The sequence below is a fragment of the Cebus imitator genome, unplaced genomic scaffold (genome assembly GCF_001604975.1).
Source record: "Cebus imitator isolate Cc_AM_T3 unplaced genomic scaffold, Cebus_imitator-1.0 Scaffold339, whole genome shotgun sequence".
NCBI classification, from domain to species: Eukaryota; Metazoa; Chordata; class Mammalia; order Primates; family Cebidae; genus Cebus; species Cebus imitator.
In genome coordinates, this window is record NW_016107654.1 from 2083550 (window position 1) to 2109282 (window position 25733).

At 57.6% G+C, this 25733-nt stretch overlaps 1 protein-coding gene across 3 annotated transcripts in view; it reads left to right on the forward strand.

The window, feature by feature from the left end:
- Positions 1 to 25733, forward strand: part of NACC2 (NACC family member 2) — a 91182-nt gene that overhangs the window by 24315 nt on the left and 41134 nt on the right. Inside the window, exons 1-2 of one of the 3 annotated variants that reach the window (XM_037730271.1) lie at positions 14906 to 15015; positions 16184 to 17138. In XM_037730271.1, coding sequence (XP_037586199.1) covers positions 16250 to 17138 — 889 coding nt within the window. In that variant the 5' untranslated portion in view covers positions 14906 to 15015; positions 16184 to 16249. Of the gene's footprint in view, positions 1 to 14905; positions 15016 to 15314; positions 15482 to 16183; positions 17139 to 25733 lie in introns of those variants that run through there. The other 2 variants (XM_037730272.1, XM_017505669.2) reach the window with 2 other exon arrangements.

Sequence of the window (25733 nt, forward strand, 5' to 3'; positions counted from 1 at the left end):
TTTTTTGAGACTGAGTTTCACTCTGTCATCCAGGCTGGAGTGCAGTGACATGATCTCGGCTCACTGCAACCTCCACCTTCCAGTTTCAAGGGATTCTCCTATCTCAGTCTGCCACTGGTCCGGCTAATCTTTGTATTTTTAGTAGAGATGGAGTTTCACCATGTTGGCCAGGCTGGTCTTTGAACTCCTGACCTCAGGTGATCCACCTGCCTCAGCCTCCCAAAGTGCTGGGATTACAGGCATTAGCTACCGTGCCCAGCCTGAAGTGAGCTTCTTTTAGATAGCCTATAACTAAGTCATATTTTAAACTGTATTCTATAGATTGGGTGTAGTGGCTCACCCCTGTAATCCCAGCACTTTAGGAGGCTGAGGCGGGTGGATCACCTGAGGTCAAGAGCTTGAGACCAGCCTGGCCAATATGGTGAAACTCTAGCTGTACTAAAAATACAAAAATTAGCAAGGCATGATGGAGGGTGCCTGTAATCCCAGCTACTCAGGAGGCTGAGGCAGAATCACTTGAACCTGGGAGATGGAGGTTGCAGTGAGCTAAGATCGTACCATTGCACTCCAGCCTGGGCAACAAGAGTGAAACTCAAAAAAAAAGAAAAGTGTTACATCAATCTCTGTCTTTTAATTGGTGTATTTAGATCATTTACATTTAATGGAATTATTGATGTGCTGAGGCCTTGTCTCCTATTTTCTTATTTGATTCTATTCTGCCTTTTGTTTCTTTTTCCTGCCTTCCTGTGAGGCACTCGATTTTAAAAAATTTCATTTTGATTTATCTGTATTTTTTCTTTTTGAAATAACATCTTTATTGGGACAATTTACATGCGATACAATTCACTTATACATTGTACAATTCAGTGTTTTTTAGTATATGGTCACACATTGCATAACAACAGTTCAGTCAACAACGGACAACATATACAGTGGTGCTCTCATGAGATTATAATAGAGCTGAAAAGTTCTGTTGCCTAGTGACATTGTAGCCATCATAATGTCACTGCACTATTACTTTTTTTTTTTTTTAGACAGAGTTTCACTTTTGTTGCCCAGTCTGGAGTACAGTGGTGGGATCTTGGCTCACTGCAGCCTCTGCTTCCTGGGTTTAAGTGTTACTCCTGCCTCAGCCTCCTGAGTCACTGAAATTACAGGCGAGCACCACCACACCAGGCTAATTTTTGTATTTTTTAGTAGAGATGGGGTTTTGCCATGTTGACCAGGCTGGTCTTGAACTCCTGACCTCAGGTGATCCACCTTTCTCATTCTCCCAAAGTGCTGGGATTACAGGCATGAGTGACCATGCCCAGCTGCACAATTACTTTTTTGAAAAACATAAATTTTGTGTAGCCTAAATGTACAGTGTCTATACCGTCTTTATTAGTGTATAGTAATGTCCCAGGCCTTCACATTCACTCGCCCAGAGCAATGCCCAGTCCTGCAAGTTCCATTCATGATAATAAGTGCCCTATACAATGTGCCATTTTAAATATTTTATCCTGTGTTTTTACTATACCTTTTCTGTGTTTTGATGTATGAGTGTTTCCCATTGTGTTCACTTGCCTGCTCTGTTCAGTACAGGAACATGCTGTGCGGGTTTATAGCCCAGGAGCACTAGGCTGTGCCACGGACCCTCCATGTGCAGTAGGCGGTGCTGTCTAGCTTTGTTTCAGTGTGTTCTGTGATGTTTGCACAACAGCAAAATCATCTAATGATGCATTTCTCAGAATATATCCCCATTGTCCATCAACACGTCTGTATTTAGAGTTATGCAACCATTACTGTAATGAATTTTAGAACATCTTCATCACCTCCTAAAAACCCATCTCTCCCTCACCCCCACTGCTCCCAGCTCTAGGCAACTACAAATCTCTTTTTTTTAAAAAAATCTTATTAAATGACCTGTTCTGGACATTTTATGTAAATGGAATCTCATCATATGTGGCCTTTTGTGACCGACATTTTTTTTTTTTTTTTTTACACTTAGCGTAATGTTTCACTTGGCGTAAGGCTCATTCGCGCTATGTCAGTACTTCATTCCTGTTATTGCCGAATGACCTCGTATGGATATTCCGTGTGTTACTTACCCATTCAGCACATGATGGACAGGTGGGGTATTTCCAGTTCTTGGCTATTGCAAGTAATACCGCTAGGAACACTCTGTGAACACGTTTCTGCGTGGGTGCCTGCTCTCCTTCCTCTTGGCTGCATCCCTAGGGTTGGAACTGCTGGGTCATGTAGTAATTCTCTTTGATCTTTTGAGGAAATAGCAGACTTATGGAAATCAGTGGCTTTAACATTTTGTATTCCCGCTACATCTTTTTACATTTCCGCCAACCTTTGTTTTCCGTCTTTTCTATTATGGCCATCGTAGTGGGTATGAAGTGGTATCTCTTTGCGGTTTTGATTTGCATTTCCCTGATGGCTAATGATGCTGAGTATTTTTGTGTGTGTATATTGGACATTTGTGTATAGTATTTGGAGAAATATCTCTTCAGATGCTTGCCTATTTTTAAATTGGGTTGTCTTTTTATTGTTGTCAGAGTTCTTTATATATTCTGGATATAAGTCTCTTGTATGGTTGGCAGATAGTCCCTTTTATTCTTTGGTTTCTTTTTACTTTCTCTTTATTTTTTTTATGAGACAGAGTTTTACTCTGTTGCTCAGGCTGGGTGCAGTGGCACGACTGTGGTTCACTGCAACCTCTACCTCCTGGGCTCTAGTGATTCTCCTGCTTCAGCCTCCCCAGTAGCTGAGATTACAGGCACATACCACCACACCCAGCTAGTTTTGTACTTTTAGTTTGAGGCCGTGTTGGCCAGGCTGGTCTCAAACTCCTGACCTCAGGTGATCCACCCACTTCGGCCTCCCAAAGTACTGGGATTACAGGTGTGAGCCACCATGCCCAGGCTTTTTCTACTTTCTTTATGGTATTCTTTGAAGCACAAGATTTTCAAATTTTGAGGAAGTCTGTCTGGGTTTTCTTTTTTGTTTGTTTGTTTTGTTTTGGAGACAGGGTTTCCATCACTCAGGCCGGCGTACCGTGGCGTGATCATGGCTCCAGCTCCTTCCTGCAGCCTCAGCCTCCTAGGTTAAGGTGATTCTCACACCTCAGCGTCCTGAATAGCTGGGACTAGAGGCATGTACCACCACTCCTGGCTAATTTTTTATTATTTGTTTGTTTATTTGAGACCGAGTCTTGCTCTGTTGCCTAGGCTGGAGTGCAGTGGTGCAATCTTGACTCATCACAACCTCTGCCTCTCAGGTTTAAGCAATTCTTTGCCTCAGCCACCTGAGTAGCTGGGACTATAGGCGTGTTGCCACCACATCTGGCTAATTTTTGTGTTTTTGGTAGAGACGGGGCTCACCATGTTGGCCAGGCTGGTCTTGAACTCCTGACCTGAAGTGATCCGCCCACCTCGGCCTCCCAAAGTGCTGAGATTATAGGCATGAGCCACCTCGCCCAGCCTAACTTTTTATTTTTTATAGAGATAAGGTCCCACTATGTTGCCCAGGCTGGTCTTGAACTCCTGGGCTCAAGCGATTCTCCTGCCTCAGCCTCCCAAAATGTAGGATTACAGGCATGAGCCACTGCACCTGGCCTGGTTTGTTTTTCCCTTTTGTTACTTTGCTCTTGGTGTCATATCTAATAATCCATTGTTTAACCCAAGACTACAAAGATTTACTCCTTTATCTTCTTTTAAGAATTTCATAGTTTTAGCTCTTATATATAGGTCCTTGAAATATTTGAAGTTAATTTTTGTATATGGTGTGAGGGAAGGGTCCAGCCTCATTCTTTTGCATGTAGATATCCAGTTGTCCCAGCACCATGTTTTGAAAGGACGATTCTTTCCCCATTGAATGGTCTTGGCACTCTTGTTAAATTAATTGACTGCAGACACATGAATATATTTATAGACTCACTTCTCTTCCATTGATCTAAGTCTGTGCTTAGATCAGCACCACACCTTCTTGATGACGGTAGCTTCATCGCACATTTTGAAATTGGGAGGTATGACTGCTCCAGCTTTGCTCCTTTTTTTCAATATCGTTTTGGTGATCCTGGGTCCCTCGCGTTTTTATACGGATTTTTAGCATCAGCTCCTCAATACTGGCAAAGAAGTTAACCAGGATTTTGGTAGAGATTGCATTGAATCTGTAGATCAATTTGGGGTGTATTCCTTAATTAACATTATTAAGGAAGACGTTAATCATGTTAGGTCTTACCCTCCCATGAATATGGATATCTCTTCATTTATTTAGATCTTTCATTTCTTTCAACAGAGTTTTGCAGCTTTCAAAGTAGAAGCTTTACACTACTTTTGTGAAATGTATTCCTGTGTATTTTATGCTTTTTGATGCCGTTGTAAGTGGAATTGTTTACTTGATTGTATTTTTAGATTGTTCACTGCAAGTGTGGAGAAATACTTGTGATTTTTGTTTACTGAGTTTATGTTCTGTAGTCTTGCTGTGCTTGTTTGCTCATTCTAGTAGGTTTTAAGGATTAGGATTTACTTTTATCTTTTTTTTTTGAGACAGGTTCTCACTCTATCACCCAGGCTGGAGTGCAGTAGTGCAGTCATAGCTCACTGCAGCCTCGATCTCCTGGGCTCAAGTGATCTTCCCGCCTCAGCTTCCCGAGTAGCTGGGACCACAGGTGCGCACACAACACTCAGCTAATTTTTAAATTTTTTGTAGAGATAAGGTCTCACCGTGCTGCCCAGGCTGGTCTCAAACTCCTGGGCTCAAGTGATCTTCCTGCCTTGACCTCCCAAAGTGCTGGGATTATAGGCCTGAGTGACCACGCCAGGCCTACAGTTTTATTATATTCTGGGAGTTCTAACAGTGTTAGATTTGTGAAGTTGTGCAGTATCTGCTAGCCAATGAGGGCACAGCTCTTTAAGAGGTTTTTTTTTTTTTTTTTTTTTTTTTTGAGATGGAGTCTTGCTCTGTATCCCAGCCTGGAGTACATTGGCACAATCTCGACTCACTGCAACCTCTGCCTCCTGGGTTCTGGTTCAAGCAATTCTCCTATCTCAGCCTCCAAAGTAGCTGGGATTACGGGCACAAGCCATCATGCCCAGCTAATTTTTGTCTTTTTTAGTAGAGACAGGGTTTCACCATGTTGACCAGTCTGGTCTTGAACTCCTGACCTTGTGATCCGCTCGCTTGGCCTCCCAAACTGCTGGGATTACAGGTGTGAGCCACTGCACCTGGCCAATTTTTGTATTTTTAATAGATACGGGATTTCGCCTTGTAGGCCAGGCTGGTCTCAAACTCCTGACCTCAGGTGATTCGCCTTGGCCTCCCAAAGTGCTGATATTACAGGCATGGGCCACTGCGCCGGCATCACTTTTCTTAACGGCTGCTGTGCACCTGAACTTGCTTTCCTTTGCTTCCAGGGCTTGTCACCACCTACCTGGCTCCTTGCCAGGTAGACCTCTGATCCGCCTCTCAGAAGGGTATTGCCCCCTGGCTATATGAGGGCTGGGGCTGGGGCTAGAGCTGGGGACTGGGTAGACCTGCTGGGTGCAGGCGTGGGCTTAGCCCCCGAACTTGAACTGCGTATCCTTCTGGGTGTGATCGGCACAGCCCACCCATCCACCCTTCCCCCGGCTGCCTTCCCTCTGCCTCCAGCCCCTTCCTGCAGCCAAATGCCATGGACCCCTCAATGGCCACAGTTCCTGGGTGAGAGGGGCTGCCTGGGAGCTGGGCCTGGTGGCCTCCAGCGTCTGAGCCAGGAGGGAGGGAACCCCTCTATCTGAGGGTTGCCCCTGTGTGGTGAGCGCCCAGGAGATGGAGCTGCCGCCATGGGCAGTGCCTGCTGGGGGTCCCAGTGGTGGAGGCCGGGCAGCCTGTGCTGGGTGAACACTCCAGCTGGGGTGTCAGGGGTCCTGGCCTGCCCCTGCACCCACAGTCTCTCAGGGGTTGGCTGTGCTGGGGGCTTCAGATGCAGAGGAGAAGGCTCTGGCCAGCTGGCGGACCCCTGGAGAGCCATGTCTGACAGGAGGGGTGAGCAGGGGAGGGCTGAGGCCTGGAGGCTGTGGGCTGGTGGGGACATGTCCAGGGCTCTGAGGGTCCCCAAGGGCTCAGTGCTCACCGGCTGTGTTTTCCACGCTCTTCACCCGGACGCGTCCCGCTTCCCCCACTGGCAGCTCTGAGACCTGGTGGGGCTGAGCATGCGGTGGGGGGTCTGGCCTTGGCCAGGGAGGGTCAGATGGGATTTGGCCTTCTTGGGCCAGGGCCTGGACTGGGTGAATCAGGGAGGGTGGCATCCCCCACCCGGCCCCGTGTGGAGCTGACTCTCAGGGAAGGGAGAGCGATGGGCCTTGGCCTGGCCCTGCCTTCTGGAAAGAACCGTGTGCTGTCAGTTTCACAGTTCCCGTCCCTGAGCCATAGAAGTTGGGTGTTTTATTTATGGTCTTTATTTTTCATATTGGTAATTACCTTTTATGGCCCCGGCTTCAAGGCAGCCCAGCCAGCTCCAGGGGCTTCCCGTGATCCTGGAGCCAAGTGCAGCCTGCCCCGCCTCCCGCCTTTTTTCCCTCCTTTACACAAGATTCTTCGGTGTTGCAAAAGAGCTTTGGGGAGATCTGGGTTTTGTGGTTAAGATTCTCACACTGGAGCACGCGGACAATTATGTGCAGCTTTTACTTGGCCCCCAGGATTCTTACTACATTATCCGTATTTCCTTTAATTTGTGGGATTTCTAGTAAATGGACTTAAAAATAGGTCTGGGCCTGCTGCCAGGGCAGATGCGGGCAGCAGGCATCACTGCATCCCCATGTAATGGCAGCGCGGGGTCACCCTGTGTCCCTCGGGCCTGTGTCTCCTGCAGGTCCCCCGGGGCAGCTCCCAGTGCACCCTAAGGAGGGGACAGGCGGCAGACCCCGCTTCTGGTCGGGATGTCTGAGTGGGTCTTGGCTGCAGTTGAGTTAGGGTGGAGGGGTTAGGGTCGAGTTAACTCAGTAGGGAGGTGGGGACTCCCCAGGGGACTCTGACGGAGCAGGTCAAGCAAAGGGCTGGGGAAGCCAGGTGACATGCTTGTCAGCCACATGGTCATGCACAGAGACCCAACAGTCCCCGTGTGTCCAGCGGCCCTGCCCAAGACAGACTGTCCCTTCCCTGTCCCTGTCATGGAGAGAGAACTGAGGCCAACCAGATGGAGGCCATCCCTGCAGTGGGCTGGGAAGTCCGGCCAGCAGCCTGCTCAGGTTCCTCGCTGGGCCTGCCAACCCGGACACGTTGCGGGACAAGGACTTGGCTTTTGTTTAATGCCTAGTGACCTCGGCACCCCCTGCATCCCCCCACTCCCTTGGGTCCCTAAGTGTCTGGACCACACACCCCAGGAGGCAGCCGATCCAGTTTCGCAGCCAGGGTGCAAGTGGTTCCCCTCAGGCTGCTGCTCTCCACACGTTCTCAGGAGCGCCAGGTCTGCCGGCTCCTCTCTGGAGGTGCTGACCTGGTGAATCCTCAGGGCCCTGCATCTGGACACCAAGTGTGGCTGTGCCCTTTGCTCAGCTCTGCAGCCCCTGTGTGGCTCTGGCCTGGGCACCTTTGCCTTAGCCCTGAGGGTGCCCCTAGTCCCAGGGGATGGCCCTGCTCCTGGGCTCACTGGGTGACAGTTTTCCCCCAGGTGTCCTAGCTGGAGCTTGGTCTCCAGGGACCCTGTGATGGTTTCCGTGCTGCTTGCAGGGGTTGGGGCCGTTTCAGGCTCTGATGTGGGTTCCATATCACGCTTCTTTCCTGCAGAGGCACCTTTCCTCTGCAGCCCCAGAGCCATGCCTCCTCCCCCTGGGCCTCGGCTGCCCGTCCAGGGCCAGTGCTATCTGCTGGGTGGGGTGGTGGTCAGGAGACCACCTGCCCCCACGTCCCCCGCATGGCTCGGGCTCTGCCCAGGATGTTTGTCCAATCCTATGTCCCAGTGCGAGGTGGTGCCTGAAGTGTGCAGGTCGGGGATATTCCGAATCTCTGGTGCTGTGTGAGTTGAGTCTTTTTTTTTCACCTTTCGTTGTAGATTCAGGGATACATGTACAGGTTTGTCACCTGGGTGCATGGTGCCATGCTGAGGTGGGCTGGATTGAGCTCGTGACTTGGAGGGTGAGCATGTCGCCTGGGGGGTGGATTTCAGCCTCTGCCCACCTCCCTCTCTTGTCCCGTCATCCCTAGAGTCTGTGGTTCCCACGTTTATGTCCGTGTGTCGAGCTGAGAAAGCCCAGGTCCAGGACGGGAATGTCCTGGGGGCACGTGGATGGCCGGGGCCCTGGGGACCTCTGGGCCTCCTCCTGAGCAGGCGCCTGCTGCTTCCGCCAGAGACCCCTCGGATGGGGTGCAGGGTCCGTGACTGGGAAGGGCGTGGGGTCCAGACAGGGTGGGGTGCGGCAGGGATGGAGGTGGCTGTGAGGTCCTGTGGGCATCTGTCTGCCCTGCAGTTCACCCTTTGGGGCAAAGGCAAGGTGAGTTGGTGCCCCCAAGGAAGGGACAGCCCGGGTCCCCTACTGCCCGGCTCCAGGCCGAGGTGGCGCCAGCATCCCCTTTGCCAGGGTCCAGAGGCGGGCAGTTGGAGGCATCGTTGGGCCCCCACCCCCAGCGGCTGATGTAGTGTTTCTGTGTCGCTCTGATTTACATGAGAGTTTCAAGCGTAATTAGAAATGCAGGGGAGCTTTGTGTCTTACCTCGCCCCGACTATTTATGGCATGATATGCAAATGAGGAGAACTATGAATATTAACCATGAGCGAGTGCCACGGAGTCGCCTTCTCTAATGGGCTGGGTGACCGGTGGCAGGGCCTGGCTGGCACCAGACTGCTTCCCAGCGCCCACCTCTGGCCGCTGGTGCCTGGGGTCCCAGGCTTCCGCAACCCCCAGGCCTAGGTGGTAGTGATCAGGCCACAGCTGCTCCAGGCCATCATGAGAGGGGGCGGGCGAGCAAGCGGGGCGCTGCCCCTGCCCTGCCGCTCTGCCCAGGCAGAGCCCCAATCTCAGCTTCCACCTGGCCGAGCCGGTGGAGGAGGACCCTGCGGCAGCCCTGGGGGAGGAGGGGGCCCTGCGCTGGAGCTGGCGCGAGCTTTTTAAGTTATTAAACTATGCCCGAGGGAGACACTCTTCAAGCTTATGTTATTTAAATTACAAATATGGGTGAGGGAGACTGTGGGCTCTTTTCAAAACACAGCTTAATTCTTTGAAAACCTTCTAGAATGTCTTATGGCTTGAAGGAGCATCACACAGTGACCACGGTGGCTCTGCTGGCTGGTGTGGGGCCGCAGGGCGGGTTTGGGGACTCAACAGGGCCGCCCCAGCCCCTCCTGCCCCTCTCCTCCCTGTGAGTCCCTCTTCCTCGGAGCCGTCCATGTTGCTGGTTGCTGTGTTTGTTCCCTAAGTCCTCGTCCGTAAGAAAGTCGGAATTGCGTGTGTTGGTGCCCGGGGCCGTGCCTCCGGTGAGCGGTGGCTACTTGGGTCGTTCCTCAGAAGCACAGGGCGCGGCTGAGTCACATAGGCCCCTGGACCAGACCCTCACCGGAGACAACCCCATGGGCACCGCACCACGCCCTATCGGATGCAGAGCCTGCTGCTGTGACGGAGCGTCCTCCCAGCGCTGCCCCGTGGTCCCAGCTGCTGCACTTCTGCCTGGGGCCCTGGGGTGGCGGCTGGGGGCTGTGCTATCCGGAGGCCCCTGCCGTGTCCCTGGCTTTGCCCCCTCTGTTTGTGGGCCTTCCCACGGGTGGCCATGGGGAAGGGCTGATAGCCGAATTGTGGATTTGCAGGTCCTGGAGTGCCGCCCTTGTCCATCTGAGAAAAACGCTTCCAGGCAGATGTTCGAGTGCAGTTCCCGCCAGCTCTCCCGGCTGAGGCTGGCCCTGGCTTGTGGTCTGGGTTAGAAGCCGCCTAGGGACCCGGCTGAACAGAGAGAACCCAGCCTGGGTCTGGCCCTGCACAGCCCTCCTCCACCTCCAGGCTAGGGTGACAGTGACAGTGGCAGTCCAAGGGGGCTCGTCATCCTGGAGACCCCCGCACCTCTGTGACTCTGAGCTGGGGGCCTGTGTGCCCCTCTCCTGGGTGGAACTCTCCACTCCACTGCAGACACTTTGGAGCCCTGCCAGGTCCGGGTCATGGCTACCCAGGGTCTGTTGGGCAGGGCCAGGCCTCCCCCTCTGACTCTTGCGACTCGATGACCAGAGACCACCCAGGAAGAGTGATGGCCGGACCTGGGTTCAGGTCCTGGTCCAGCTGCCTCCAAGCTGTGAGCTCTGTTTCCTCATCTGTGTGCCCAGTGAGGAGGGGCTGGGGGCTGGGAGGTGATCACATGGCACACAGTATCCTGGTTTGTGTGGGGGCCGCGGGGTGGGGGTGGGGGTGGGGGGAGTTCCTGGCCGCTGAGGGCCCTGCCCTAGAGCTCCTGCATCTCATCTGCTTGGAGCTGGTGGTTCCATTAGCAGCCAGGCCTCTGGGCAGCCCAGCTCTGCTTTCTGGTGTCTTAAAAGTTTAATGCAAACCTGAGGGCTAAGCTGGTGCCTCGCCCAGCTCCCTGGGGCCCTGGCACACCCAGAGCTGGGCCGCCTCTACCCCCCAGGGTTAACCTCTGGGGCCCCTGCCGCCCCTTGTCCCCCTTAGTGCCCTTCATCCAAAGGTGTGGGGTCAAAGAACATCCCCCTGGGGCCCCTATGCTGTGTAGGAAAGGGAAGGCATCGCTCTGAGGCGGGCAAGGTCCCTGGGGAAGCAGCTCCCAGGCTTCGTTCCTGACACCCTGTGTGCTCTGCTGACTCCAGAGCAGCTGGCACAGCCAGCCCGCCCCATCCCCACACCACCGCATGCTCCAGGAGCCCCTTCGATTGACCTTTTAGGAGATGTCCTCACTTTCTGCCAGGCGGTCTCCATGAGGGGCTGGGGCACGGTTGCTTAAGAGTGGGCCTGGCTGGGGGTACAGGGGATAGAGGGCTCGCTCCTCTGCAGAACACCCCCCAAGCCCCGTCTCTCCCCTTCCTCTACCATGTGTTTAATGGCTGTGCATTTGCCGAGGTCCAGAACCTCTTTATTAGATTGGTAAAATTAAATCCTGCAAGTTAATTTAATTTAATTTCTCTCGCCTCCCTTCCCCTTGCTGGCGGTGATCTGCGGAAATTCAGGGCTGCATTCCTCTGGTTTGCTATGCCCGGCTTAGGAAGTGCTTTAGAATCTGGGGGTGGAGGGCGTGGGGTTTCTGGGGACTCTGGACGAGGCCTTCACACCTTGGAGCCCTGGAGCCCGCTGGCTGGGTCCTGGGAAAGGGGTTCCTGCTGTGGGACTGCCAGCTGGTCCCTGTCCCAGTCCTCTGGGCTGGGGGATGCCTTCAGGGGACCTGTACCTGCGGGAGCCTCTGCTCCTGGGTACTTGATGCTGGGACCCAGGTTCCCTGGCCTGGCACCAGCATGGAAACTTGTGTCCTTGCGTGAATCCTGCTAGGAAGACACTCAGGCAGGGGTATGTTCTGGAGACGCCGCCCCAACCCATGTGCACGTCTGGCTCTGGCTCCAGCGAGCCCCTGTCCTCCCCGAGGGCTCCCGTATCCACCGGCCTGTTGCTGGGTGTGGGGCTCATCATGGTTGATGACCCCTAACCCCACGGCAGGCCCGGCCTGGATCTCAGCCTTCCTCAAGTGAGGCTTTGCAGAGAAGAGACTCCCCCGCCCAGCCAGCCGTATTTTCTTCTTCCTGGGGGAGGCCCCTGTGTGTGTCTGTGTCGGGCGGGGCACAGCTGCAGGGGCTGGACTCCAGCTCGGTCATCTGCAGAGGTTTCCCAAAGTGGGTTCCATTCTGAAGGGCATCTCAAGAGCGAGGGGGTTGGTGCCGCAACTCTGAGGATGGCTGTGGTAAACAGAATTGGTGGCCTCTGATTTCCTGCCTGGCCCTGCAGAACTTCCCATAAGCGCATGGGTGTGGTGAATCTCATGGTGAGGTGGGGAAACAGAATAGGAGGTATTGCTTGGGAAGCAAAGTGGGGAAACTGAGTCACCAGAGAATGTGGTGCTGGGCAGGGCTGACTCCACTGTGCAGAAAAGGGTGTGGAGCCCTGGTGTCTGGGGCCAGGCTGGGCCCCGCCCTCCTCAGCAAACAGGCCTGCTCACATCCCTGGGCCCACCTGGGCCCTCGGGCTTCTCTGGCTGCAGCAGGAGGGTCAGCTCCCTGTGGAGTCTGCTTTCCTGGCCCCAAAGGCCTGAGCCAAGGCTTTATTTTATTCTTTTCTCCTAAAGTTCAGCTTTGTTCTTAAGCCTTCCAAGAAAGCAACCTAAAACCAGCTCCTGCCCAGCTCTCGGCTGGCTGGGGTGTGGGGCTGCAGCCTCACCGGTGCAGGTGGCCTGAGGACAAGGCAGCAAAAGCGCCAGTTGTCCTCCATCTCCAGGGACCACACGGCCCCATCACCTTCAAAGGGAATAATGGTCCCTTCTCTGAGAGAGCTGGTCTGGCCCCAAGCCCTGGGGCTCCAGCCCCTGAGCTGTGGACGCAGGCCGAACTGGGCTGGGCGCTAAGACGCCCACCTGGACGCCAGGCTGAGTGCTGCTGTCCCACCCAGGTCACAGCAGGTTGCAGGCCTCACCGGCTTCCTCTGGGTAAGCCTGCCGCTGCGGGCTTCACAAACTTGTTCCATTCACCCCCAGGAGCCATCTGAGGGTAAATTTTAACCCCAGTTCACAGCTCAGCATCCAGGGCTGCGGTGTCCTTACAGGAAGTGGCTGGTGCTCACAGCACCTAGAATTCCAACCTGGACAACAGGCCAGGACCCTCTTGCTGCTGGAAGGGACAGGCGGAGAGCCCACACTGTCCCTTGCTCTCTGTGTCAGCCCTGGCTGCTGGCCTGCCCAGCACAGGCAGTTGGGACTCCAGGAGCCAGTGCACTGTGCTGGCCTCTCCCTGTCCCCTTTCATGGCACAAGAGCCCCTGTCTGACTCAGACATCCCTACCCCCTGTCCTTGGGGTGAAGCCATGGGCTCTCTGGGAGGCTCCTGGTGGTGGAAGCAATGGGTCTGTGAAGGGAGCCGTTCGGGGGCCTCTGTTCTCTGCACTGTGTCACTGGGTGGCACAGGCCCCTCTCCTGTACCCACCACCTGGGCTGTGTCCAGCATTCAGCCCTCACCGAGCTTACCAGGACACTTGGCAGACTTCTGGGAGAGGAGACAGCAACTAGGTGGGGACCTGAGGGTGGTGGGCATGGCAGGGAGGGCAGCGGGGCTGAGGCCGGTGGGGTGGCCCAGCTCATCAGAGTGGCCGAGAGGGGATGTTTCTGTAGATGCCCCCGTCCCCCTGAGTCGGCACCAGCCCCTTGTAGGAGGCAGAAAACACCCGGCATGAAGCCACTCCAAAGGCCTTTGCCCGGCAGCTTCCCTGCACCTGGATCTCTTCCCGTCCCCATTTGGTGGCTTTTTGTCTGATCTGGAGAAGCTGAGCCCACGGTGTGTGACTAGGGAGGAGCCAGATGGCCTTCTCTCTGGTCTCCGGATGCCTCAGAGGGACGCCGGGAGTGAGGGGCAGGGTGGTGTCGCATTGCCTCCCACCAGGCCTGTTCGGAACTCTTCCGGATACTGCTACCAGCGTTACCCTGAGGGTGGTGGAGGTGGCTGCCCAGGCCGGAGGGGCTCACCTTGCAGCCTCCAGCCTGGACCCAGCCCCTTCTTCTGGGTGGAATGTGCTGTTCCTTGGGGTCACAGCTGGCAGCAGGGAAACTGAGGCCAGGCAGTCCAGAGGTCAGCCCCAGGGCCCCACACAGCTTAGCAGAGGGTAGTGTGAGCCCAGGATGAGGTGCACATTCTCTGGAGGGGTCCCGGGGCCACCACAGGCCCTGCACAGCAGCCCCTTCCCAGGAAAAGACTCAGTAAGGGCCAGACGCTGTGGACCTCTTGGGCAGGAGGTGCAGCTGGTGTCGGCTGAGCAGTGGGTCTGCCGGGAGCCTGCGTGGCTGCTGCCGGGAGTAGCGGGGAGTGCGGGAGGAGCGGGCAGCTGCTTTGCCCTCTGCTGGGACCTCCCAGGCGGGGCTGCCCCTTCCGGCTCCTGGTTGCCCAGCCACAAAGTCGCTCTTTTTTTTAAAGCGCCAGGAGAACGCGGGGAGGGGTGCTGGGGCTGGACTGCCGGGCCTACCGCCTGGGCAGAGGACACAGCTCTGAGGCCCCCAGGACCTGGGGTGCTGCCTGGCCCACCAGCCGCCTGCTGTTTCTGTGCCTCTCTTCACCCCCTGCTGCACGTTCCCCCCCGCTTTCCCTGGCTCCCCTCCCTCACCTGGCTCCCCACAACTGTCCTGACTCCTCGACCCCTCCCCCGGCACCCCTGCCCATCCCCGCCCGCCCGCGCTGGAGGAGTTGAGCTCTGCCAGCTCTGCAGACTGTTTGGAATAGTTTAAATGCTTTGACACTGGGGCTGTCCTGGAAGGCCGGGAGGCAGTTTACTGGGTAATTCATATGCAAAACTGCACCATAAATTTCCAGGCCGTCTCAGTTGCCGTGGCACCGGGAAGCATTCTCCCCTACTGTACAGTATTTCTGCCATCTTTGTTTGCATTGCAGTGAGTCATCAAAAGTCTGTGTCGTACCAGCACCCGGGCCGCGCATTCCTCTGGCACCAACACTCCACTGTTTTTAAAGCCGGGGCTGGGAGCTGGCATTTACTTCGGCTCCCAAATCAAAGGCGGCTATTCATTCCCAAGCCGCCGGAACGTTCGTCTGCATCCGGCCCCTTCATTGAGATGCGCTGCGCTGCCCGGGAGGGCCGGCCTGGGTGCAGCTGAGCTGCGGCCGCGAGCCCGGCGCCCAGGCGCTCTGCCCTCCTCCTCCTCCTCCCGCATCTCCTCCTCCTCCTCCTGCATCTCCTCCTCCTCCATCTCCTCCTCCTCCTCCTCCTCCTCCTCCTCCTCCTCCTCGCCGGCTCCCCGCGCCCTCCCCGCCCCAGGGCTCCCGCGCCGTTTGCTGCATTCGCGGAGCAGCTGGGCAGGCGGGCTGGGCTTGGAGCGTGCGGGGAGCCTGTCCTGCCGGGCGAGCGGGCAGTGGCGGAAGGTAGGTCTCCCCGCCCGGACGGCAACTTCTCCGCAGCGGGGGCATTGCGGGCCGCCCCCGGCGCGCGTCCACCTGCCCGGCTCCCCGCGCGGTGGCTCCGCCCTCCTCCCGCCGCCCGGCGCCTCTGCGGCCGCCCGCACTTTCCTCCCGCGGGACACAGCGGCCTTTGTGCGGCCCTGCGGAGTTGGGCCGGCGCCTTCTGGGCCGCCCCCGCCCCCTGCGGAGTCCGCGCCGGATAAACAGCGGCGCCCGCCCCAGCTTCCAGCCCCGGGGTCCGGGCAGCCCGGCGAGGGCGGGGACCACCGAGTCACCTGGGCCGGGGCCGGGCTGGTCGGGATTGGCCCGCGTGGGGAGCGAGGCGAGCGGGGGCGTCCGCGAGTGGGGCTGCGACAGGCTTCCAACTCCTGCTCTGGCGGCGGCGCGGGGACCTGGGAACACGCTGGAGAGCGGAGCGGGCGCGCCCAGGGTGGTCTCTGCGCGGGGGAGGAGTGGACGCCGCTTCCGCAGACTTCTCGGAACCCCCAGCCCCTCCCCACCTGCCCGGGAGCCTCGGGGGGATCCGGGGACGCCGGCCCGCCTTCCCCCCAAGGGCCCTCGGAGAGGCTGCCCAGAAGGAAGAGGGGAAAAGAAGCCAACCGCTAACTGTACCGCTCGAGACCCCCCCCCCCCCGCCCTGGCCACTGCTCCAGCGGGGCCCCTCCCGGGCAGGCAGCGCAGCCAGGGGCTCCTGTGCGGGCTGGAACTTTTCTGAGGGGCAGAAAGTGGCTGCAAAGCTGCCAAGGGGCGTCCTATCCACCCCCACTTCCCTGCTCCCCGCTCCCCCGCCTCCCGTCTGCTGTCCCGGGGCAGGTCCGGGCCTGCTTCCTTCTCGCCTGCTGAGGCCTGGTCGCTGAGAGCAGCCCCCCAGGAGTGGAGTGGAAGCGCTGCTGGCGGGCAGCGCCGTCGGCGGTCTGCATCTGCGCAGGCCGGGCCATCTTGCCCTTCAGCCAGGGGGTCTCATAGACCCCAGTCCCTTCTCTGGGGTGTCCCAGCTGGGAGGGGCGGGGAGGGTGGCGGGAAGGCTCGCTCTTTGTAGGCCCGTGGCAGGGGATGAGTGCGGGAATGGCCCTTCGGGCGGGAGCCTTTGCCCCGGGGGGTGGAGACTGACCACGTGCCTCCTGCCCTGCAGATGAGCCCCGCTAGGGCCGCCCCGCGCTGAGAGCCCAGCCCTGCCGCCCGCCCGCCCGCCCGCGCCATGTCTCAGATGCTGCACATCGAGATCCCCAATTTCGGGAACACCGTGCTGGGCTGCCTGAACGAGCAGCGCCTGCTGGGCCTCTACTGCGATGTGTCCATCGTGGTCAAGGGCCAGGCCTTCAAGGCCCACCGCGCGGTGCTGGCCGCCAGCAGCCTCTACTTCCGCGACCTGTTCAGTGGCAACAGCAAGAGCGCCTTCGAGCTGCCCGGCTCCGTGCCACCTGCCTGCTTCCAGCAGATCCTGTCCTTCTGCTACACGGGCAGGCTCACCATGACGGCCAGCGAGCAGCTCGTGGTCATGTACACGGCCGGCTTCCTGCAGATCCAGCACATCGTGGAGCGCGGCACCGACCTCATGTTCAAGGTGAGCTCGCCCCACTGCGACTCGCAGACCGCCGTGATCGAGGACGCCGGCTCCGAACCCCAGAGTCCCTGCAACCAGCTGCAGCCGGCCGCCGCCGCCGCCGCCCCCTACGTCGTGTCCCCCTCGGTGCCCATCCCGCTGCTGACCCGCGTCAAGCATGAAGCCATGGAGCTGCCGCCTGCTGCCGGCCCAGGCCTGGCCCCCAAGCGCCCGCTGGAGACGGGGCCCAGGGACGGTGTGGCGGTGGCCTCGGGGGCCGCGGTCGCGGCAGGCGCAGCCCCTCTCAAACTGCCCCGAGTCTCCTACTACGGGGTTCCCAGCCTGGCCACCCTCATCCCCGGCATCCAGCAGGTGCCCTACCCCCAGGGGGAGCGGACCAGTCCGGGCGCCAGCAGCCTGCCCACCACTGACAGCCCCACCTCGTACCACAACGAGGACGACGAGGAGGATGATGAGGCCTACGACACCATGGTGGAGGAGCAGTACGGCCAGATGTACATCAAGGCCTCCGGCAGCTACGCAGGTAATGCACAGTCACCTGGCTGTGAAGCGGGGCATGCCTGGGACCCGGGCGGCTCAGGAGGCCACTGGGCCTTGGGCGTTAGTTCGGGGGCCACAGGGGAGCCCCCCACTGAGCCCGGACGAGGTGGCAGAGCTCTGTCACCACGGGGTCCTGACTTGGTGCTGGGTGACACAGGAGCTCCTGGGTGACTGCCAGCCTGTAGGAAGGGTCTTGCAGGCTTCCGTGGCCCAGGGGCCTGTCCGAGGGCTCACATGCCCCGTCTGTGAAGGGCCTCGCACCACACGGTGTCCGGGAGGGTCCACCTCCTTTCCCTTTAACCTTAGCCTGTATCTCACCCACGAGGTCCGGAGATTCCCCTCAACCCAGCCCCTTTGCCGCCGCCTCTCCAGGCCCTGCATTAGGGACAGACCTGGAAGTGCCCACTGAACCAAGCCGGGTCAGTGGGTGTCCCACTCCTCCTCGTTCCTTGCAAGGAGGGCTGCTCCCCCTCTGGGACCCAAAAGGTTGCCCTAATTTGAGGTTCCCGGGTTACAGTCTGGAGACTGTTGAGGATTTGCTGGGCAGAGTCCCACAGTTGGGGCCTGGGAGCCAGTGTTCCTGCAACCTGACTGTATGTCTGGGCTGTGTGCAGTGGCCTGGGCACATAGTGCCAGCAGCGGGCAGGTGGTGACCCCGAGGGGCAGCGTGGGGACTCGCTCTACCCCATACATACCCTCGAGCCCTGGTGGGACGCCCGCCTGCCCTTCCCCTCCTGCAGTGCTGATGGGGCAAAGGGGGCCGGGACCACCCGCTAGCTTGGACTAGGACAGCTGGATCTCTGCACCCCTGTGCACCACAGCCTGGACAGCAGGGTGGCCCCTGTGTTAGCCAGCCTGCCTCCCTCTCTGCCTGCAGGAGAAGCCACTGCCTTCCCAGCAGGTGCTCTGGGCTCCGCGGTGTCTCGGTGTCTTCCTGAGAACGCCTTACTTTATTTAAATGCATATTGCTGTGTTTGCATGAATTCCGCAGAATGCCAGCTCACAGGCCACCTAGATCTGGGCCTCACCGCTTTGGTTTTCTTTCAGTGGTAGGGGTAGGGCTTGATTGTTCCTGAGAGCAGACACTATGCTAGCTACTGAATTGGCCCTTCCGAAGGGCAGATCACACAGGTTCCGGCTCACCGCAGAGGCTGTGCTGGCCGTCAGTGCTCCTGCGCTGGCCGGCTGAGGCCTCTGGGGAGCCTTCCCCGTGTGCAACTTCCATGTGCCCCTGCCGATAACTGCCCTGGGGGAGGCAGGACTGGCCAGAGGCTGCTGGGGAAGGCTCCTAAGGCCCACCCAGGGCCCCTATTGGGAAGGGGCTGGCTCTGTCCCTGGTCTCCAGTTCTGGGACAGAACCCCAGACAGGCTGGGCACCCCTGCAGTCCCTGAGGACTCCCCCCAGTGATGGCAGCCAGACAGTGCCCTGCCTATGAGTCAGGGAGCTATACCATGGAACTAGGAACAGACCTGATGCATCCAAACATCTTCCCAGAGTCCTCCCTGCACAGCCCCCCGCTGCTCCAGGGTGACCTTGGGCCCCGGTGTGTTTGGGGTGATGGGAAGCAGGGCTGGGTGTTGGGTTTGCTGAGAGCAAGGTGGAGCCTGGTGACTTGTCCCATGCATCTGCCCTTGGGTGCCTGGTCAGCCTTAAGCCCTCATGTCACCTGGACTTTGGTCAGCTAGGAGCCCTCACGCCCACCTGCCTTGACGTGTTTTCGGGGAGCCGGCAGGACAGCAGCCAGAAGAGGCTCTGTGGAGTCCTGGATGGGAGACGGCCGCTCTGGCGAGGCCTTCCCTCCAACTCCCCCATCCTCAGACTAGATGAGGTACAAAGTGCTGCTGAGGCTGAGGGCTGGGGACGCCCCCAAGGCCATGTTCCTTTAGGGCTTGTCCAGGCCGTGGCTGCTGCAAGGCAGTCTCTGCTTTTGCACAGGTGTTGGCGACGCCAGCGTGGTGGCAAGTGGGCGGCCGGGGGGCCAGGCCTGCTCCCGCCCACCTGCCATACAGTTTGGCTCTGATGCCACAGTCTGGGTTTCTTGTCGTGGTTTTTCTGTTCAGCAAGCCCATAAGTGGGGCAGAGAAAGGGGGTGTGTGATTTCTTGGTTAAAATCTAGGTTACTGGCTGTGACGTCGCTGGCGTCACTGGGTGTGCTGGGTGGCGGTGCCATGGGGGGAGCTGGCAGAGGAAGGGGGCCGTCCCCTGACCCGGAGCTGCCCCTGGGTGCTGGCTCCCCATGCCCTGGGGAGCATCCTCACACCCACGCAGGAGGCTGGCTGCCACCTTCGCCGGGCCGTGGGGGAGTGGAGCTGGGCAGCTGTCTCTGAGCTGGTAGGACCAGCGTGCTCTGAGGTCCCTGCAGGCTGAGCTCCTCCTCTCTGGCCTCAGTGTCCCCACCTGTCGAGTGAGAGGTGGGCCTGAGCGATTGCCGAGGGCCTCGGAGCTACACCTCAGCATGCGGTAACGCGTGCGGCTGTTCCACCCTCTCTTGCGTTAAGCATCATGGACGGCCTGTTCTGTAGTGCTGTTCTCCTGTTTTTGACATAAATCAAAATGTTACAGATAAAGTTAATTGCTTTTCCACCCCCACGCAGCCTCCGCCCGAGGTCTCTGCGGCCTCACGGCAAGGGTCTCCACACAGCGCCAGTCCCGTCCTCTCCTCCCTCCCTCCAGGTCCTGCTTGCCTCTCTCGGGCAGGGTCCCCACGCAGCGTCAGTCTCATCAGTCCCCTGCCTCTCCTCCCTCCCTCCGGGTCCTGCTTGCCTCTTGGGCAGGGTCACCTCTTGGGCAGGGTCCCCACACAGCGTCAGTCTCATCAGTCCCCTGCCTCTCCTCCCTCCCTCCAGGTCCTGCATCGCCACGCCACCCATCAGAAGGAGCCGCCACATTTGATTTATCCAGTACCCTATCAAAGGACGTCTAGGTTGTTTTCAATTTGTTGCAGTCAGGAGCGAAGCTGCTGAGAAGGCGCCGTGCAGGGGGGTGTGAGGTTGACAGGCAAGCTCAGGCCCCCACCCCCAGCAAAGCAGGCCTGAGCCCATTGGGTGGGTGCTGCCGGGGCCCAGTGCTGCCTGCCCACCAGTCCCCATCTCGGTAGCACTTGCTTCAGGGCGCCCTGCTGGGCCTGAAGCCATCACCCCTGCAGCGGGCAGGGAACTTCCTCGTTGCCCTGTGGCCGGCAGTGATGGCAGACCCTGGAGCAAGATGAGCTGGGGGTGGGGTGCACCCAGAGGTGAAAGAAAAACATGGTGTCCACCGGAGGTGAAGCGACCAGGGCAGCTCTCCTCCAGCTGAAGGGGGAGCTCCTGAAGAGTGAGACCCAGGCATCCCCAAGTCGCATTGTCAGGGGCCTTGCGTCTGAGCTAGAGATTGTGAAACGCCAGCCTCTGCCTCCCCCACACCCCCACCCCTACCCCCTGCCACGGGGGTGAGATGGGCCAGCTCCTGGAGAGAGCGGGAGGTGGGCTGGGCAGAGGAAGCCGGAGCCTTGGACTCGGTGGCGCTGCGGCCTGAGCAGCCCCCCTTTCCTCTTTGGCTCCCCTTCCTCAGTTACCCACTCTGTTCATTCCCCTGGAGTGTTCAGCTGCCTTCCGCTGGGGCTCAGGCTCGGGGGCATCTGAATGTCCAGCAGTGACTCTGGGAGCCAGGGGCTGCCCTGGGCAAGGCAGTGGGCCTGGCAGGCAGTGCCAGCCGCGTCTGGGCTCAGGGCGGCGGCTCCCTGGCTGCACTCTCGGGTCTGTTCCCATGGTCTCCTTGGCACATTCGGATCCACAGGTCCCTGCAGCATGGCTGAGATGGGCATGGCTGCTGTTCTCACCGCTGGGGCAGATGACAGCACGGGGCCCGGGCTGTTATTTCATGGTGTAGGGGAGGCCATTGTCACCCACGCTGAGGACGGGCACCTTAGTCATGGCAGGCTGATGAGGTCAAGGGACGGTGAAATGGAGCTGGCAGAGAACACAGCGAGGGGTGGGGTGGTGCCATGCTGGGGCGTCTCTCCTGTCCTCTGAAGGAAAGGGGACTGCCTAGACCTGCACCTGCTCCCCATCCTGTGCCTGATGGGGCTCGCCTAGCCGTCCCTTTCATGCCCTCAGCAGAGGCTTCGGGCAGGCAGATGTTTAATGGCAGCTGGCAGATGTCACTCTGTGTAGCTATGGAGACAAAGCCACGCTTGGGTATTGACACCAGCCACACACTTCCACGGTAACCCTCTCCCTGCAGGGGACAGCTCTGGCACAGGGACTCTGGGCCCATGACAGGAACCCTATGCCGGGAGGGGACAGCTCTGGCCACAGGGCCTGTGAGCGGGTAGCCCTGTGCATTTCCACTTCCCCTTCCCTTCTGGGCTCCCCCTAACCTCCCTGAGGTCCACCCAGTGTCTCCTGTGTGCCTCTCCACAGGGCATGGCGGGGTTCAGGCACCCATCTGTAAGCCTGGTACCCACTTCCATGGGGCGGCCTGATCGCAGGCAAATCAGGCAACGTTGGAACTGCTCAGGGCCCGAGAGGCCCTCTTATCCAGCCTCAGCCCAGCTGCCCACATCCTGTTCCCTGGACAGATGCTGCTGGGCGTGGGTCCTGGCACACCGCGGCACATCCATCCTGGCTCTGCCTGTCGGGAGAGGCCTGCGCCAGGCCCCAGCCTTTCCAGGGTGACCTGCAAGGTCAGCGCTGGCCCCGCCCATCCCTCGGCCGAACACCCAGGCTTGGGCAGCTGCTCCCGGCCCTGGGCCACAGAACCCAGGGGCAGCAGGGCTGCTGGGTAGGGTGGTCTCCCTTGCAGCCAGCCACCCCCCACCATCGCCCCTCCGGAAGGTACTCCTGCCTGGGCAGCAAGCAGGGCTGTGTGTCGGAGGCTGTTCCCACTAGCAGCTCAAAACTCAGGACTACCATTTGGGGTTCCCAGAGAAAAAGGAGAGAGGCTGGACTTGGGGATGCTGGGTATGCACTCATATCTGTGGCCTGGGAGGGGATACATCCACACTGTCAGAGCCCCGCTCAGGGAGCAGAGGGTGCTTTCATCTCTGGCCTGGATAGGGTGGGGCCCTAGCGGAAGCCCCAGGCAGAGGCAGGCAGACCAGGGAGCGATGTTGGCTGCAGGGGTGGGGGTGGAGGGTTCCCTCTGCTTTAAGTGGCCAACACCCCTGCAGCGCAGGTCTTCAGAGGAGCTGAGACCACAGTTGTGTGGCTATTCCCAGCTAGTTTTGTAATTATTTATAGAGACAGGGTCTCACTATGTTGCCCAGGTTGGTCTCGAACTCCTGGGCTCAAGCGATCCTCCTGCCTCAACCTCTCAAAGTGCTGGGATGGCAGGTGGGAGCCCCGCAACGAACCCTCTGGCTGCTTTCGTCAGCATCGTGCATGTGTGGCTCATGATGGTGTGGCCCGTCTCCTCCGTGCCTTTTTGGCTTCTTTAAGTATTTATATTGGCCAGGCATGGTGGCTCACGCCTGTAATCCCAGCACTTTGGGAGGCTGAGGTGGGCAGATCTCTTAAGGTCAGGGATTTGAGATCAGCCTGGCCAACAGGGCGAAACCCCGTCTCTACTAAAAATAGAAAAATTAGCCCAGTGTGGCAGAGCATGCCCGTAATCTCAGCTACTCAGGAGGCCGAGGCAGGAGAATTGCTTGAACCCGGGAGGCGGAGGCTGCAGTGAACTGGGATTGCACCACTGTACTCCAGCCTGGGCAACAGAGCGAGACCTTGTCTCAAAAAACCCCCCAAAACCGAAAGTATTTGTATCCTTTGTAAAGCCTACAGTCAGTGAGTTCACTGTACAATCAAGTACAATGTTGCAATCGAGATACAGAAGTTTCCTCCTGTGGAATGTTCCCCTGGAGTTCTTTCAAGGGGTGGTCTCCCTTGCAGGCAGGAGTACCTTCCGGAGGGGCGATGGTGGGGGGTGGCTGGCTGCAAGGAAGACGACCCTACCCAGCAGCCCTGCCTCCCCCTGGGTTCTGTGGCCCAGGGCCGGGAGCAGCTGCCCAAGCCTGGGTGTTCGGCCGAGGGATGGGCGGGGCCAGCGCTGACCTTGCAGGTCACCCTGGAAAGGCTGGGGCCTGGCGCAGGCCTCTCCCGATGGGCAGAGCCAGGATGGATGTGCCGCGGTGTGCCAGGACCCACGCCCAGCAGCGTCTGTCCAGGGAACAGGATGTGGGCAGCTGGGCTGAGGCTGGATAGGAGGGCCTCTCAGGCCCTGAGCAGTTCCAACGTTGCCTGCTTTGCCAGAGTTCAGGCCACCCCATGGAAGTGGGTACTGAGCTTACAGATGGGTGCCTGAACCTTCCCCATGCCCTGTGAAGAGGAACACAGGAGACACTGGGTGGACCTCAGGGAGGTTAGGGGGAGCCAGAAGGGAAGGGGAAGTGGAAATGCACAGGGCCACCTGCTCACAGGCCCACAGGCCCTGTGGCCAGAGCTGTCCCCTGCAGGGAGAGGGTTACCATGGAACTGCAAGGCTGGCAGTTGGCACCCTGGCCCTGTGCGACCCCCACCTGCTGCCCCTGCTGCCTTTCTGCCTCTCATAGGCCCCTGTGCGTGGGACTGTGCAGCAGCAGGTCACGTATGTTTCTGGGTATTGTGGTTTTGTGTTCGCCGTGCCAGTGAACGCAGGATGCCAAGGGGCTGCGTGAGGCCGCGCTCCCTCCCACCAGCAGCCCGTGAGAGCAGCAGGCACCCCATTCCCTTACAACGGTGGGTGTCTCTGTCACCTGGAGGTTTCAGCCATTGCTAGTGAAACATCAGTGGCATCCCTCTGTGGTCTCCATCTTCGCCTCGCCGATGGCGTTGCTGTTGAGCACGCTTCGCAGGCTGAGTAATCATTCCTTAGCACTCTGTTTCGCTGTATTTCTTCAGATCTTTTGCCCATTTCTTAAAAATTGGGTTTTAAGTTTCCTGTGTAATTGGCAGGTGAGTTCACATATGTGTATTGCAGGTACTCCCCTCTGACCTGCCTTTTCATTACCGTGATGGTGACCCCCAAAGACCAGAAATTTTAAATTTTGACGAAGATCAGTTAATGTTTTATTTTATGGCCAGCAGTTTTTGTAGCCTGTTCAAGAAATCCTTGTCTCCCTTAAATTCTGGGTGTGTGTGTCTTTTCTTATGAAAGTCTTACAGTTTTTGCTCTGAAGTTTTGGTGAATGCTTCATCTTGGACTCATTTTGCAGAAGGGATCTGGTAGGGGAAGGTTCACTTCCTTCCGCTGTGGATGCCCAGACGTTGCAGCAGCAGGTCTCCACTGAATTCCCTTCACACCTTTGACGAGAATCAATCGGCTGTGTACGTGCAGGCCTATTTCTGAGTTCTGTTCTATTCCATTGATCTGCATGTCTCTGCTTATGCCAAATATCCCACTGTCAGGATTCCTGTAGCTTTACGTAAGTCTGGGAGTCAGGTGGCATAGGTCTTCAGCTTCATTCTCTTACTGAAAATTGTTTTGGGCTGGGCGCGGTGGCTCACACCTGTCATCCCAGCACTTTGGGAGGCTGAGATGGGCAAATCACCTGAGGTCAGAAGTTCAAGACCAGCCTGGCCAACATGGTGAAACCCTGTCTGTACTAAAAATGCAAAAATTAGCCGGTGTGGTGGTGCGTGCCTGTAGTCCCAGCTGTTCAGGAGGCTGAGGCAAGAGAATCACTTGAACCCAAGAGGCAGAGTTTACAGTGAGCCGAGATTGCACCATTGCACTCCAGCCTGGGCCACCGAGTGAGACTCTGTCTCCAAAAAAAAAAAAAAAAAAAGAATTGTTTTGAAGGATTATTGTAGTCCTTTGCTGTTTGCTGATCTCTAACTAAAATATTACTAAAATGTTGATTGATGTTGTAGTGAATCTGTCGAACAGTTTGAGAGTTGACCCCTTAACAATATTAAGGCTTCTCTCTCTCTTTTTTTTGAAATGGAGTCTTGCTTTGTCACCCAGGCTGGAGTGCAGTGGCATGATCTGGGCTCACTACAACCTCTGCCTCTCGGGTTCAAGCAGTTCTCTGCCTCAGCCTCCTGAGTAGCTGGGATTATAGGTGCCTGCCACCACACCTGGCTAATTTTTGTACTTTTAGTAGAAACGGGGTTTCTTCATCTTGGCCAGGCTGGTCTTGAACTTCTGACGTTATGATCCGCCCACCTCCACCTTCCAAAGTGCTGGGATTACAGGCGTGAGCCACTGTGCCCGGCCATGTCTCTCAATTTCTTGCCGCTGTAATTTCCCCCAGCTTTTGGTATATGGATGTTATTTATATATGTAACAGCTTTATTGAGACATAATTCACATGCCATACTGTTCATCCATTTAAAGTAATAATCCAGTGTTTTTTTGTATATTCAGAGCTACGAGGCCAGCACTACAATCAATTTTAGAATATTTCTGTCATCCCCCAAGGAAACCCCGTGCTGTTTAGCAGGCATTTCTGTTCCCCCATATTCCCTTCGGCCCTAGACAAGCATCGTCTTCTTTTCCGTATTCTGGGCACTTCAGATAAACAGAATATACGATACACTGTGACTGGCTTTTTTCTCTTGGCATCAGGAATTACCCATTTGAAGTATATGTCAATACTTCATTTTTCTTTTTTTTTTTTTT